This window comes from Aedes albopictus, chromosome 3 (genome assembly GCF_035046485.1).
Source record: "Aedes albopictus strain Foshan chromosome 3, AalbF5, whole genome shotgun sequence".
In the NCBI taxonomy this organism is placed as follows: domain Eukaryota; kingdom Metazoa; phylum Arthropoda; class Insecta; order Diptera; family Culicidae; genus Aedes; species Aedes albopictus.
Window position 1 is genome coordinate 238,442,649 of NC_085138.1, and position 16,708 is coordinate 238,459,356.

The 16,708-nt window shown below is 45.4% G+C and overlaps 1 protein-coding gene across 1 annotated transcript; it reads right to left on the bottom strand.

Annotated features, from left to right (window-relative positions):
- Window positions 1–13,372: 13,372 nt before the first annotated feature.
- LOC115264747 (peritrophin-1-like) lies at window positions 13,373–14,313 on the bottom strand. Its single transcript, XM_029868774.2, has 2 exons — window positions 14,088–14,313; window positions 13,373–14,018 (listed from the first exon to the last, which is right to left on the bottom strand). Exons 1-2 carry the CDS (start codon window positions 14,092–14,094, stop codon window positions 13,624–13,626), a joined length of 402 nt encoding a protein of 133 aa, XP_029724634.1. The 5' UTR covers window positions 14,095–14,313; the 3' UTR covers window positions 13,373–13,623.
- Window positions 14,314–16,708: the final 2,395 nt, after the last annotated feature.

Sequence of the window (16,708 nt, forward strand, 5' to 3'; positions counted from 1 at the left end):
TTCCATTGTTCGAATTCAAGTTTTGCCTTTAATAATTTCTTAATCTGATTTTATTTTCAGTTTTATAATCCGAAATCGTCATTGTGAATCAAATATATCTAACACAGATTTCCAGAACAAAAGGTTCCCCACCTGTACGCTGTACATATTATGTCAACAAAAACACAATTGAGTTACAAAACTTGATTTGTGCTGACGACAATGATTCGGTTGTCCTCTAACCGCTTCACTGTAATCAAGTTCTTACCTTACCGGTCAGACTAAGACCCGAGTGTCCACTGCTGTACGTAGGAGTCGTCTCCATTCTACTCGGTCCATGGCTGTGCGTCTCCAGTTCCGCATTCAGCGAAGGGTCCTCAAATGGCCCTCAACTTGAACGACCCACCTAGCTCGCTGCGCACCACGTCTTTTGTACCGGTCGGATGGCTCTCGAGAACCATTTTAAACCATTTTAATGTGGTTGCTATCCGACATCCTGATGACGTGACCCGCCTACCGTAGGCTCCCGATTTTCGCGATGTGGGCGATGGTTGGTTCTTTCAGTAGCTGATGCAGCTCGTAGTTCATTCGCCTTCTCCAAGTCCCGTCTTCCATCTGCACTCCGTCGTAGATGGTACGCAATACATTCCGTTTGAAAACTCCAAGGGCACGTTGATCCTCTGCACGTAGTGTTCAGGTTTTGTACCCAAAGAGGACTACCGGTCGACGGAGTCCAAAGTAAGCTCGATTCCCTGCCACAATGCGCCTCTGAATTTCTCTGCTGGTGTCGTTGTCGAGTAGGCCGTCCCTTATTTTGCAAAAAATGGAAATATTATAAGTTCGTTGGTGGAAAATGATCGTTTTTGCTAAAAAATGATCGTGTCAAAATTTGAAGTCCGTATCTCAAGGCTAAGTGGTCCCTCAAGGGGCCTAAAGTTGTCAAACATTGCATGGGACCAAAAAAACATGAAATTTTTTTCGACAAAAAAGTACGCTAATCTATTAAAACCGGTGATTTTAGGACCCTAAAGGGCCAAAAATGTGCTTAGAATTGCGATATCTCTACTCGTTTTTGAGTTATTGAACAAAATAGGGCAGGTTTCCTTCGAAATCTAAAAAAAATGCCAAAAATGCTGATTTCTCGGTTGTTTTTGTCAATATCTTGGAAACGAGTAGAGATATCGCAAATCTAAGCACATTTTTGGCCCTTTAGGGTCCTAAAATCACCGGTTTTAGTGGATTAGCGTATTTGTTTTGTCGAAAAAAATTTGATGTTTTTTTGGTCCCATACAATTTTTGACAACTTTAGGCCCCTTGAGGGACCACTTAGCCTTGAGATACGGACTTCAAATTTTGACACGATCATTTTTTAGCTAGAACGATCATTTTCCACTAACGAACTTACAACATTTCTCATTTTTGCAAAATAAGGGACGGCCTATTGTCGAGGGTCACCAGTGAGCCCAAGTACACGAATTCTTCAACCGCCTCGATTTCATCACTGTCGATAGAAATTCAGGGTGACTACTCTCTGGAGCCCTTGGCCATCATGTACTTTGTCTTCGACACATTAATGACTAATCCGATTCGCCTGGTTTCACTCTTTAGTCGGATGTACGTTTCCGCCATCGTCTCATATTTGCGAACTATAATATCAATATCACATGTGGAACAAAGCAGCTGAACGGACTTCGTGAAAATCGTACCACTCGATAAACCCCGTTCTCCTTATTACACCCTCTAACGCGATGCTGAACAGCAAGCACGAAATAGCATAACCCTCTGCGAGATTCGAAGGGACTCGAGAGTGTCCCTGATACTCAAACTACGCACATCACTCGATCCATCGTCGCCTTGATAAATCTTATCAGTTTATCCGGGAATCCGTATTCGTGCATAATCTGCCATAGCTGTTCTCGATCGATTGTATCATACGCCGATTTGAAATCGATGAACAAGTGATGTGTGGGCACGTTGTATTCGCGGCATTTCTGCAACACCTGGCGGATGGCGAACATCTGGTCCGTTGTAGCGCGTTCACCTATGAATCCAGCATGGTATTGTCCCACGAACTCTCTTGCAATCGACGATAGACGGCGGCATAAAATTTGAGGGAGTAAATATCTTGGAGGCAGCGCTCAGTAGTGTGATCGTACGATAGTTCACGCAATCCAACTTGTCGCCATTTTTGTAGATGGGACACACGGTAACTTCCATCCATTGCTCCGGAAAATTTTCTTCCTCCCGAATCTTGGTAATGACCCAGTCAAATATTATTAATTAAGAATATATCCAACTCTTACGATACGCTGTCGAACACTTTTTACTGTACGCAGCGCCTTGAAGTGACTCACTGTCGAACTAATATGCTGAGGAAAACCGCTAGTAACTACGATTGAAAATTTGGAAACAAGAAACAAATTTTGAGCTGTTGGGAGGAAACTTTCGAGATTCACACGAGCCGTAACACCGTGTCTTTTAGGTGTAATGCAGATTTTTTTAATTAGTTCGGTTCGGTTACAAAATTACAAAAACTTACATCGGTCTTCCCAGTTTTTAAGCTGATCCCAACAAATAAAGTAATATGTCCTCAGAAAATAAATCAGTAATGCTGAAAGACTATAAACTCACTGAAATTAAAGTACATGTTCATTATACATCTCCTACTTACAATATCTTTTAACCTTGAATTTAATTTTACTGGTCAGAATTCACTTCCCAAGCACTTGGTGAAGTACCTATCTAATAAGTTAATTTTGCATAAGTTTTACGTCATTCGTATTCGCCTAATTACTTACGGTAATTATTGGTTCAATACAGAAAAAAATAAGTAATAATTTTCAAAATATCATGCTTCCAACAATTTCACGTGAGCATTTATTTCTGCAAGTAATCAATGATGTCTTCCCTACATCCCTCTATTTAGTTGTCAAGTTATCTGTCACGCGTTGCCTTCGATCTAGGGGTATTCGACCATGGAGTCTAAAGAGTCTGCACAGATAGATCGGCGCACGTCGCAACATTTCCCCGACCCATAAGGCTGGTCAGGTATCTCCGGTCCAGCTTTACCACCAACTATATCCAATCGGGCCAACTTCGTAACTAGTCGATGAAAAAGGCCGTTGACAGTCTGTATTACAGCATCGCGTACACGTCCATCACGCCCTACGATGACCTCGACAACTCTTCCTCTTATCCAGCCGTTACGGATCTTCTCTTCCACATTGATGACCAAATCTCCGAACTCTACTGTCTTTACCTCCTCAAACCATTTCGTACGCCGTGTAATGGTCGGAAGGTAGTCTCGTATCCATCGTCACCAAAGCTGGTCGACCATAGCTCGACATAGTTTCCATCGTTACGACTTGATAGCTGGGGGTCCGCAACCCTCTTTGGAGTCTGTGCTATACTACTGGAGCTCCCTGCTGCACCGATCCCAAAGGAATGTAAGTGAGCGGTCTCGAATTTACTACACTCTCTGCTTCAACCAATACTGTCGCCAGCGTTTCTTCGTTCGGTGTCCGAGGAGTGTCCATTGCAGCAAGAGCCGTTTTTATAGAACGGACAAGGCCCTCCCAGGCTCCGCCCATGTGGGGCGCTCCTGGCGGGTTGAATAGCCACTTTATGTTCGCGTTTGTGAATGTTTCGGCTAACTGGTGATCGATCTCGTTCATCTCCTGCTTCAGTTCGTTGCTCGCTCCTACAAAGTTCGTGCCTCGGTCGCTTCGTATTTCCGTCGGAGCTCCTCTGCATCCGATGAAACGTCTTATTGCCATCTTAAAGAATTCTACGGAAAGCGTGTGAATGACCTCGAGATGTACTGCGCGAGTCGTCATGCACGTAAATAGTGCAATCCATCGTTTGGCTGTACTACGGTTCACTCTTACGGCAATTGGTTCGAAGTAATCGACGCCTACGTACGAAAACGGACGCACGTATGCCTGCAATCTAGCTGCAGGGAACGATGGCAGCTGGACTTGACGGCTTCTTTACCTTGCACAGTGTGCATTCTTTCGCTATCTTGCGCACGAAGGACCTGAGCTGTGAGATGTGGAAACGCTGTCTTATCTCGTTTGCAACTGTCTCACCGTTTGCATGTAGGTACTTCCGGTGATACGCAACGAAAGGTACTTCCAGTGATACGCAACGCAAGTTGCCGCAGCAATCCGACTATCTGAACGGATGATGCACGATTCGTCCAGGAACGGTGATAGCTTGCGAATGATACCAATCACTGCTGTTCCTTCAACTGCTTACCCTTGCTCTTTGACCCTCGAACAATCGCGCTGTTGTATTTTGTACAACACGTTGAAAAAATCTCGCTTTTTCTACTCAGCATTAGCGTGGTGCTGACGCAGGTAGTCAACCGAGCGAGTTACGGAAGGTTAACAGTACCGTCAATTCGTCTGGATAACGTTCGCGCTGCATCCAACGATAAATGGTTGTTTCCGCCTTGGCCAACTCTTCTTGTGATAGCGTCCGGTTTGAACCAGACGTGTCCGTCCACTTTGAGGAACGCTCAAACGCCTTCACCTTGCAATGCACCATACGGGATCTCAGCTCTTCGATGAACGCTGATCCTCCGGGAGGTACAGATCATCTTTACCACGTAACCAGCGACTGTTGGATGAAAGGCAGAGGCCTTTCCCCCAGCCTCGTCCGCCACGTTTTCCTTGGTAGAAACCCAGCGCCACTGTTCTGGATTCGACTTCGATAAAAACTCTCCGACCCTGCAGGCGACGAACTGTCTGCGATGGTCGGAGTTTATCCAGACCAGCACCGTCTTCGAATCAAATTCTATGAATTTTCAGAAGAAATCTTTCACAATTTTTAGAAAAGTGGCCGTTGAGTATTGTTTGGGAGAAGCGAACGCCGATGACTGCTGCCATCAACTCCAGTCGCGGGATAGATTGTGCCTTCAGTGGAGCGACTTTCGATTTCCCTCCTTCCAGCGCTACTTCAATTCCATCAGGAAATACTGCTCTCAGATACCCAACGCACGCGAATGCTTCCTCGCTCGCGTCTACGTAGATGTGCAGCTGCAGTGACACAATGTCGTTCACCGAATGGTATGGGAAGTAACAACGTGGAATACGAATGTCCTCCAAGTTGCGAAACAGCTCAATCCACCGTGTCAACTTCTCACACAGCTTTTCCGGAATCAGTTCGTCCCAGTCGGTCTTGGCTCGCCACAGATCTTGGATTAATATCTTTCCGTGGATGAGGAAGAAAGACAACAATCCTTCCGGGTCAAACGGGCTCATGACTACACGCAGCGCCTGACGTTTGGTAGGGTGTTCGGTGTTCAGCGCAGGGATAGTGGAGAACATGAAAATATCTTCGTCGGGCTTTCAATACATCCCTAGTACGCGTTCCGTGGTAGCGCTTTTGTCCAGCTGGAGACACTTCTCCGTGGATTGATCGGTCTCCCCGACCCGTGCCAGAACTTCCCTGGAGTTGAAAAGCCAGTTCCGAAGATGAAATCCACCGAGAAAATGGACGGACATGCTTGACCTCATTCGTCAGCTTTACCGCTTCTTCCACGTTGTCATCGCTGCCCAATTAATCGTCCACGTAGTGTTTCCGAATTATGGCATCTGCGGCGGCACGAAACTCTTTCGCATGCTCTTCCGCGTTCAAGTTCTTGACGAAGTGGGCCGAACACGGAGAACATGTGGCACCGAAGGTTGCCACGTCCATCAAGTATACTTCGGGATCCTGGGATGGATCCTCGCGCCAGATCAACCGTTGAGCTTGACGATCTTCCGGCCTAATCCGTATCTGGTGAAACGTCTCCTTCAAGTCTGCGCATAAAGCGATTCGCTTTTCTCGGAAACCGAAGATAATGTCCAATAATATCCGGAGAAAATCTGGCCCTTTCAATAGCATCGTGTTAAGCGAAATGCCATCGACCGTTGCCGCCGCATCACAAAAGATGAGAATCTTGGACGGCTTCTTCGGGTTTATAACTACCCCCAAGGGTAGACCCCACGTACATCTGAATCGTCTGGCTCCTTCTGCGTCGCCTTATGGATATAACCTTTCGACTGATATTCGGACAGCTGCCTTTCCAAGCTGCCTTATTCCCAAGGCTATCTATCGAGAAGAACTGCTCCACCCGCTCATGAAGCGTTTGATCCGTTTCCTGGCATTCGCAAAGGTGGAACGTGAGAACTCTGTCCAGGGATTTGTCTTGTTTAGAACCGTATACCGTCCATCCTAAACAAGATTTCGCTGCTATTGGTTCTCCTGGCTGCCCGTCACGTAGTTTCAGAGTAGATGTGACGTGCGCATAGAGCCGTAGCGTGGGGTTGGCCAGGTTGGCCCCCGCCAAGGGCGCCAGTCTCAGAGGGACGCCAAATTGGCGTCTCCAGGATAGTTAAAAACTTTAGGAAGTGTGCTGTAAAAAACTAGTGAAGTTGTGTTGAAAAGTGATAAAAAAAACTGAAAGAATTCCTTATAAAACAAATCTATCTATGTATATATAAATGAGTTTGCAGCCCCTTTGAGGCAACAAAACTCACGAATGGCCGAACCGATCAGCATGACCCTTGCATGTTTCGATTCGTATTCATGGTGGCTGTGTTTATATGTATAAAAAGTTACGAAAATCAACTCCAAAAGTTAGAAAATTGATAAAGTAGAAAGTAGGAAGAAAATCAACATGATCGAAATCAAACCAATCTAGAGTGCGGTGCTTAAATTAGCTCAAAAGCTATCAAACCACAACAAGATTGGCAAGACAGAGTTTGCCGGGACAGCTAGTGAAATATAAAACAGTTTGGTAAAAGTAAACAGAATTCCTTGGGAAAATATAACGTTGAAAATAGAACAAGTTAAATACAATTCTTTATGAACAGTTTTCAATGAAAATTCGAAATAAATATAAAATTCTTTGAGAAAAAACATTTTTGCCTTTCTCGTACACTAAGTGTACTGGAAAGGCTATATGTTCACTCCAAAAATGACTTTTTGATAGAAGGCCCGGAGGGTCGAGTCACATATACCAATCAACTCAGCTCGACGAATTGAGGTGATGTCTGTGTTTGTGTATGTATGTGTGTGTGTGTGAATGTATGTGTGTGTGTATGTGTGTGTACAAAAAAAACTCACATCACTTTTTGGCAGTAAACCTCAACCGATTTTAATGACCAACGGTTCATTCGACGCGGAATCTGGTCCCATTGTTTCCTATTGAAAATGGTTCGAATCGGTCCAGCCGTTCCGGAGTTATAGCCATTTAGGTGTTCCGGATCGGTACCCCAGGAAGGGGCCAGATATGAAAACGATACAAACCCATTCATGCGACACATCAAACCGCGACACTTTCGAAAACATGATGAACGGTAAACAGGAAAATAGTCTCGGACCATATCTGAACCGGTAGTGTTCCGGAACCGGTTCCGGGTGACCCGCCGGAAGTGGCCAAATATGAAAGTGAACCAAACCCATACATGCGACACATCAAACAGCGGATTTTTCGATAACCTGATAAACAGTAGGCAGGAAAACATTCTCAGACCATATTTGAACCGGTAGTATTCTGGAACCGGTTCTGGGTGTTCCGCCGGAAGTGGCTTAATATGAAAGTGAACCAAACCCATGCATGCGATACATCAAACAGCGGCTTTTTCGATAGCCTGATGAACAGTAGATAGGAAAATATTCTCGGACCATATATGAACCGGTAGTGTTCCGGAACCGGTTCCTGGTGACCCGCGGGAAGTGGCCAAATATGAAAGTGAACCAAACCCATACATGAGACACATCAAACAGCGGATTTTTCGATAACCTGACAAACAGTAGTGTCAGGAAAACATTCTCAGACAATATCTGAACCGGTAGTATGCCGGAACCGGTTCAGGGTTTTCCGCCGGAAGTGGCCAAATATGAAAGTAAACCAAACCCATGCATGCGATACATCTAACAGCGGCTTTTTCGATAGCCTGATGAACAGTAGGCAGGAAAACATTCTCAGACCATATCGGAACCGTTAGTGTTGCAGAACCGGTTCCAGATGTCACGCCGGAAGTAGCCAAGTACAAAAGTTAACCAAAACCTGACATGTGACGCATCAAATCGCAAGCTCTTCAGGCAACCTGATAAACGGTTAATAAAAGAAATTAGTTTCAGATCATATTTGGAACAACCGATAGAATTCCGGAACCGGTTCCGGGTGTCCCGCTGGAAGTGGTCAAATGTAGTAGAGATCAAAACCCATGCCTGCGGTACATTAAACAGCGACTTTTTGAATAACGTGATGAACGATTAGCCAGAAAATAAGCTCAGACCACAACGAAGATCTTTATAAAGGCTACCGATAGTGTTCCGTGACCGATCTAGGGTGTCCAGCCGGAAGCATGCGACACATCAAACCGCGGTCTTTTTTTAAACCATGAGGAACGAGTAGCAAAAAAAATAGGCTCAGACCACATTAGTGATGCACATTAGTGATGCAAAACCAGCATTGGGTGCTTCGTAGGGTGCTTCGCAGGAACTACAAAAATGAACAAAGTCAATGCAAGCGATAAATATGTGTAAGAGAACAAAATCTTGACTGAACTAAGGCCACATACATACAGACGTCTCCATTGCAGAGTGAGTAGTAGTGCTGCAATTTTTCGACAGGCCTTTATGATAGCGATATTTTGCTTTTTTCATTTTCTTCGTTTTGTTTTTCCTGTCAATGTTGCTTTCCGATCAGCAACACGGGAGCGAAATGAAATAGGTACTCACACTCACATGCAGCGTGCTGAAAGCGAGAGCTGACCGGGCAAAATTTCCATTCAATTGTCTGTATTTGAGTGTTTTTGTTGAAATATTTGGGCCAGCCTAATGTATGTTGCGATGTTTATCATCAATTGTCCTGCGCCGACCCTGCCTAATGTATGTATGCTTGTTATTGTTTATACATTATTTGTTGTTATTGTAAATAAACCGACCGCCGCGACGAGCACACGTACTTTGTGTTTTGCTTCCGTGTGTTTCTCCGCCGTACGCGAATCGAAAGTGTCCCGCCGGGTGTGGTTCCGTACTAGGTCGCTTAGTGGTCCTCCCGTCCTCCGTGAACAGTAATAAATCCAACAGGTAATGGGCCCAGTTGGTGCGGTAGAACCGAAAAAGTGCTGAAAGTCGCGGAGTGTGAAATCGTTTCTCGGACGATTGCTTCCTGTGGTGCCGGTCGGTGGGGGAGTAAACAATTAATTTGGCTCGATTCGGCTAGCTGCTGTGTGTGAAAAACAGCTGTTATCGGGAAAGTAAAAAAAAGTGGTCGGCGGAATTATCGCCCGTTTGATTGGAGCAAGTGGCGTCCAGAACGGAGCAGACAGTGCCGGTTAGACTTTGTGGTGCACCATTTTGTCCCGCAGCCGAAGTGAAGAAAGAAGATTGTGCCATTTTGACCCGCGAATCGAACGAATTGTTGCCGTAGCCGTGGTGTTCGATTGTGTGACGGAGTCTGTGTGTACCGCCGTCGGGTACGTTCGCGTGTGTTGTTGGCTGTACCTTCGTACGTACAGTGTGCGCCAACAGAAAAGTGACATTTTCGAAATGACTGAAAAAGTTTTTATTTCCCGTCTGGATAATAAAAATTACCAGACGTGGAAGGTGAAAATTCAGATGCTGCTGATTACTTTCGACCTGTGGCATGCGGTTTCGGAAGCGAAGCCAGCGCCAGTGACTGCGGCGTGGTCGAAAGAGGATCAAAAGGCGAAAGCCATGATCATTCTGAATGTGGAAGACAATCAGTTGCCGCTAGTGAAAGACTTGAAGTCTGCGGCGGAAGTGTGGGAACGTTTGAAGAAGTACCACGAAAAGGCTACGGTGACGTCGCGAGTGTCGCTTCTGAAGAAACTTTGTGGTCTGAACTATGAAGATGGAACAGATATGGAGAAGCATCTGTTCGAGATCGAAGAGTTGTTCGATCGGCTTTCGTGTGCGGGGCAGAAGATCGAGGAATCGCTACAAGTGGCGATGGTGTACCGGAGTCTGCCGGAATCCTACAACGGACTGGTGACGGCCTTGGAGAGCCGTCCAGACGCCGACCAATCGCTAGAATTTGTGAAGCAGCGGCTGATGGACGAGTACCACCGACGGGTGGAGAAGCGGCATGGAACATCCGAGGAGCGCCACGACCGGGCGCTGAAAATCAACGGAAGCAGAAAACCTAGACAGCGAGTCTGCTACAACTGCCGGAAACCGGGCCACTTCCGGAGAGAGTGCCCAATGCTAAGTGAAAGTGGAATAAAAGATCCGGAAGTGAAGAAAGCTGCAGTGAAGAAGAACCCGGGAATTTGTTTCGGCGTGGGAGGTCAGCGTAAGCGGAGGTCCTGGTACGTGGATAGTGGCTGCTCGAGCCACATGACCAGTGACCGAAATTTCTTTGTGGAGATCAACGAGCGTGTGAAGCAGGAAGTGAACTTGGCGGACGGCTCGGTGTTGTGTTCCGCTGGTGTTGGAGAAGGCTTCCTGGAGTGCGTCGATGGAGACGGAAGAAATAACAAAGTGCACGTGAAGGAGGTGTTGTACGTCCCGGAGCTGGACTGTGGACTGCTGTCGGTCCGGAAGCTGGCACGGGAAGGACTAAAAGTGAACTTTGTGAAATCCAGGTGCCAGATCGTCAGTCGCAGCGGAAGAGTGGAAGCCGTCGCGGAGCTTAGTGGAGAGCTGTATGCCCTGAGAGTGGAGAGCGGCAACCGCCGGAAGAATACAGCTGGGCGTCCCGTTGAGGAGGAGATTCCAGAAGAATTTCATGACTGTTATGACGAGGAACTCCGATACTAAGTGTTAGATACTTTGTGAACAAACTTTGTGACTATGTGACTGTGTAATACTTGACGAAGCAGAAGTGTTCGGTGCAGGAGGAGGAACTTTGTGTGTAGGCTGTTGTGTCCAATGTTAACTTAGAAGACTTTGTGGAAATGTAACCTTCGTGAACCTTTGTGATTGTGATGACCAACATCGAGGAGGAGTGTTGAAATATTTGGGCCAGCCTAATGTATGTTGCGATGTTTATCATCAATTGTCCTGCGCCGACCCTGCCTAATGTATGTATGCTTGTTATTGTTTATACATTATTTGTTGTTATTGTAAATAAACCGACCGCCGCGACGAGCACACGTACTTTGTGTTTTGCTTCCGTGTGTTTCTCCGCCGTACGCGAATCGAAAGTGTCCCGCCGGGTGTGGTTCCGTACTAGGTCGCTTAGTGGTCCTCCCGTCCTCCGTGAACAGTATTAAAACCAACAGTTTTCACCCGTGGTATTGTATAGGGCACTCACTCTCGCAAGCCACCGCTTGAGACGAATGGCCTGTCAGCATGAGTAGTGTGTGAATGATTGGGAATTGACCTTGTTGGGTGCTCACGAATGGAGTTCTCGGACTCTGTCAGTTTTCACATCGAGGAACTGAAAACGACCGCCGCAGTCATTCATTTTCGGCTGAAAAACAGGCACTGACACTGATATTTTGCAGGACTGCTCTCCATCGTCCTTGATTTCAACGGTTGAATCAAATATTAATCGTTTTTGCTCGTTTGACATCTACTCACTACCAACATCAAGCCAGCAGCGGCTTATGAAACGCAACCTGATTAGCATTTGGCGATTATTTTTTTGTAACGTTGAATATAATAGCAATATGTTACAAATGATATGTCTTTTTTTCTGTACTAAAGCAATCTCATCAAATCACTGAGGTGTAAAAATATACAGTAGGATAGGTCAACGTTATATGAGAAAATGAAAATGATCGCATCAAAGCTTTTTCAATCCTCTTTTGCGTCTAAAACTATGGGATTTAGATGGGCATTTTTAGATTGCTTGCATTTTTTGTCAAATTTTACATGAATTTTGAAACCTATGATAATAAAATATAGCCTAAAGTCTGAAGAAAAAACTATGTCGAAGACTGTAAAATCATCTGTGATTGTGAAAGACGTTATAATCGTCTTGATGTTGATCGGTCTGCAGTGATAGTGAAGGTGCTCAGGCAGTCAACTGAAAACTCTGATATTTTTCAGCTCTGTCTATACGTTTAACGTAACGTCGGAATATGTTCAATTATTAAGTTTCCCAAATTTTATTAAAATTATTGCTTTTCTAAATAAGGTATTCTCAGGATTCAGGAACAGTTCACATTACGTCGACGGAAATATCACGCTTCGGAATGATGGCCCATGCTCAGAAACTAGCTAAACAAAGCAATAGTCGAAGATTCCAAAAACAGGAACCGAATTCTAGACCGTCCGATAGGTAGGAGATTGTCCGCATCACGACGGTTTCAAACCGAACGGAGTCAATAAATACCAAAACTTCCGTGTGACATTTTTAAGTTAATCAAGACCATCTTGACTAGGAAACCTTGACCGATTGAACCCTTGAAAAGTCCCCATACGGACCGAAACGTCGGAAAAAAATCATTAACTAGTGTTTTCGATTCCCCCAAAAGGCTGAAGCCAACATTGTGAAGCAAAATCATCCCAGTCGTATCCCAACCAAGGAAAGATCATGAGTACATGTTCGACGAGAAAGGCACTATCACCTTTAGGTGGATTAATCTGGGTTTTCTCAAAAAATGTCACCAATATGGTTTATAAAAGTGCAGATAACTTTTGATAGGAAAAAGATACATCTCTAATTTTTTTTACATGTTGTGTAAAATATCCCAGCTTTCGATTGATCCAAATATTTTGAAAATCGGTGGTTGCCAACACCACCTTTATAAGTGCAAAAAGTACCTCTATCTTTTATCTTTTCAACAACATTTTGTTTTGAAGTGGTTTCTGGCGAAATTTTCGAGTTATAACGGTTTAAATGAGCCAACAATTGATCAAAATCGAGGGGTCCGCAAAATTGGTTGTGGATCTAACTAAGGGGGGGGGGGGGGTCCATCAATGCAATAAACCAATCGCATTTTCCATACTTTTTTGGGGAGGATTATCAGAAAATCGCCACCTTAAACATTTTTGAAGTCATGGTGTAAATAGTGGGACTGTATCAGCGATAGTTACTCATCTTCAAAGTTTGAGAATCAATGATCATGATCAATGATTCATGATTCTGATGATGCCCCGTAAAGCCTTAACCGCTTTGATCTCTACTTCCTACACTCGAGTAGAAAATGGCCGATTGAACCATAAAATGTTTCAATAATACCCCTTTCGCAGTTAGTATAGGTGCGGGATCGTGAATAAAACTCGCAGTTTTATTCACGATCCCGCACTTATACTAACTGTAAAAGGGGTCCAGTGAGGGGGGAAATGCGCAATAAAAGAGTTAAAAGCACATTATGAAAAACAGAAAGTCATCAAGCCCAAAAAACGTTTTGAAACACACTTTATCATTAATTCAGCGCAAAAAAAAAACATTTTATTGAGACTTTTATAGTTAGTTTTGCCTTCGCATAATGTATAATTAGTACACAGCACTGCATATATTGTGGATGCCAAAATCATCTCTTCTGTCCAGTGCTAATGGCACTCAATTCATTACTTTTTCAATACGCCGCCACCGAGACTATTTGTAATTTTCCGAGGGTTCACCTGGAAATTGCACTATCGGTATGTGGACTCTCTATTGCACATAACAAACATTTTGCCATAACCATTATTCAGGAAGTAGTTACTGCGGACGTGGATTTCCACCACTCAGAATTTCGGTTCAGCAACGGTTACCGGTGCCAGTGTGGTATGCTCAGACGGTTCAAATGCCGCCCTAGTAAGGTAAAACTTACTGAGTGTAGTTCTGGAAACAATCGGATCGATTGGCTCGTACGGAACAGCTTGATCCTGTCGGCACTGCGCCAAATGAGGATAATTGCAAATTTTATCAATTGGTGAAAACTCCAAACCGTCGGGACATCTCATCTCGAAGCCCAGGCCCGATACGCAGGTTATGAATTTGCTGCAGTCGCTCAGGTGCGGTAGCATGACCAGAATGTGTGGACTGTCGAAGCGAGGACATCGGTGATCTGGGTAAATCTTGATCGGATATACGGGGAGGGCCGCAACTGCGGCAAATGAAATTGCAAGGACAAATAAAACTGTGAAAGGGTTTATAGAAAAGTTGGTTTTAGATGAGCACAAACAAGGAGATGTTAGTAAAAACTTACCCTTCATGTTGAACCTTCAAAATTTTCTTCAATGCGTTCAAATACCTTCGACGGAAGATATATATAGTTTGAATAGTGCGCAGCAGTAGTGAACAATTTTGATAACATCCATATCTTTCTGAACTATGTTTAGATATGGTAAGGTTCATGTCGATTGATAGCAGGAATGATGAAAACATCTCCATTGAAAAACAACAAATCAATGTACTTATTGATGTAAGCTTACGATTCCATGTGCACGTACGCCATAATAATCAATTAAAAATGCACTGAATATCGAGACCAAATTATCCAGGGCTGTAATTTTTATCAACTTGGATTTTACAGTTCGATTAGAATTTGTCGTAGGTCTGATGTGGAACTACCTTTTTATATCCAGAGTTATCGACTTCAGATCCGATTTCCAATCATATTGCCATCGTAACACTGCAGACGAATCTTGCCTTGGCTCGCTCAGTTAGCTATCAACATGTACACCTTAACCCCTTGTTATACCATAGGCTGAGGGTGCATAAATCAAAAATGTGCATGAATTAAAGAGGTCATGAAAAGAGGGAATTTAGGAATGGGAAAACTAAGTTCGCGTCTCAGGAACCCTTCAGGGTGTGTCGACAGAAACTTACTTAAGCGCCCTTGACACCCCATGGTATCCTCCTAAAACGCCCCTGAGTCTCCCATGTGCCCCTCTGTAACGTTTTTTTCTCCTTCTAAACTATGGGGGATAATCTGCCCAACAGACGACCGGACAGAAGGATCAGGTAGTGCGGGGTTGAGGACCGTCTTTTACTAAAAAACAAAAAAGCCAAGACTACTCTTTCCTCGGCCTACCAAACAACATTCCTCACCACTTCCTTTGTCCTCGGAAGGCAGGCAGGGTCGACACCCCACCTGCATCCAACTGTACAGCAATTATCAAGAACGAATACCGCGTGCGCAGCGATTTTACCTTCCCGCAAGTAAGGTCCTATCAGCCAGCACACAGAAGGACGTGCCAACATGAGGCCTCCACCTGCCCCGACCTTGCCGGGGACCCCTTTCCAACCGCGGGCTCGGATCTGACCGACGCCACGACAACGGTACGCGCTCGTTACCCTCAAGCACATTAGCCTATAAGTACATTCCAGCTTACCACAGTTGTTTTTCGCACTATTTAAGCGCCGTGCCCCAAGCTGGGCCGCCATACCTAAGTATGGACGTTGTGACACTAGCTAGAAGCTTGCGCTAACTGGCATACGCCGCAGAGCTATTAGACATCATCTGGGACAGTGCCACTATAGCTGTGGGTGGAGGCTCTATTTCAGGCGTTCATCACCCCCAAATGTTTGACGTACTGCTTCGAAGTGACAGTGCAATCGCCTCTACACTAATTATTGATTGCTGCTCTGACTTTCGGTTGTTCACAACCTCCACCTCAGTTTTGTGGGGAGCCAACTCCAGTTTCTTGGATCTCATCCACGCCTCCACAACCGCGATCGAGTGGACAGTAGTCAGTTCCACTTCTTCGATCGATTCACCGTAGACCTCATTACACTGGAGCAAAGCCGACGATCTTCATTTCCACCGGGAACTCTACCTCAACACTTCATCGTGCATGACATTCCATAACACCGGGCCCAGGATGGAACCTTGCGGGACTCCTGAGGTTATGAGAAAGCACGACTTACCTCTGTGTCGTAAACTTGTACTCGATTCTGGAAGTAACTTCCGAGAATCTTGTTAAGGTACCCGGGTATCTCGAGTCGCAGGAGCGCATCGGCAATAGTCGCCCAACTGGCGCTATTGAACACGTACCTTACATCCAGAGTCACTACTGCACAGTAGCAAATCCCCCTTCTCTTACGCTCGAATGTTTTCTCGGCGGTTTTTGTAGCCGACAGGATATTTAGCGTCTATGGTCGACCTCCCTTTCCGGAAGTCGTACTGCCTACTCGAGACACCATTTACACCCTCGGTGTGCCTCAACATTCTATAGAGGATGATCTTCTCGAGCACCTTCTCCGCCGTGTCGATCATGCATATTAGTCTATATGCCGACGGGTCTCCGGGTGGTTTCTCCGCCTTTGGCTATAAAACCAGGCTCTGCCTCTTCCATATTTCTGGGAAAACTCCCTCGCCCAGGCAGTTCAGTATAGCAGACCTGAACATCTCGGGAGCCTCAGCAAAAGCAACTTTTAATGCCAGGTTCGGAAATCCGTCCGAACCTGGGGCCTAACCTACGATAAACTTTGCTATCCCCACAAGTTCCACATCGGTACCCCTCTCCTCATGACCAGCCCCATTCCCCGACTGTCCTCCGAAAGGAGGCCACGGACTAGAATCATGACGCGGAAGATGCCTCGTGATGATCCCCTCCAACATCTCTGAAGATTGCTCTGTAGGAGCCATTACACCTCTCGTCTTGGCCATCACGATCCTGTAAGCATCACCCCACGGATTCGCATTGGCACTCTGAGAGAGATCTTCCAAGCAGGACTTTTTGCTTGCCCTTATCTGGGTCTTCGACGTGGCTTTTGCAGCGACGAACACCACTCGCCGCTCGTTTCACTCTTCTTCAGATCGTGCTCGCTGCATCCGCCGTCTAGCCCGTAGGAAGGCACGGTGCAGGTTCGTAATCGCTTGAG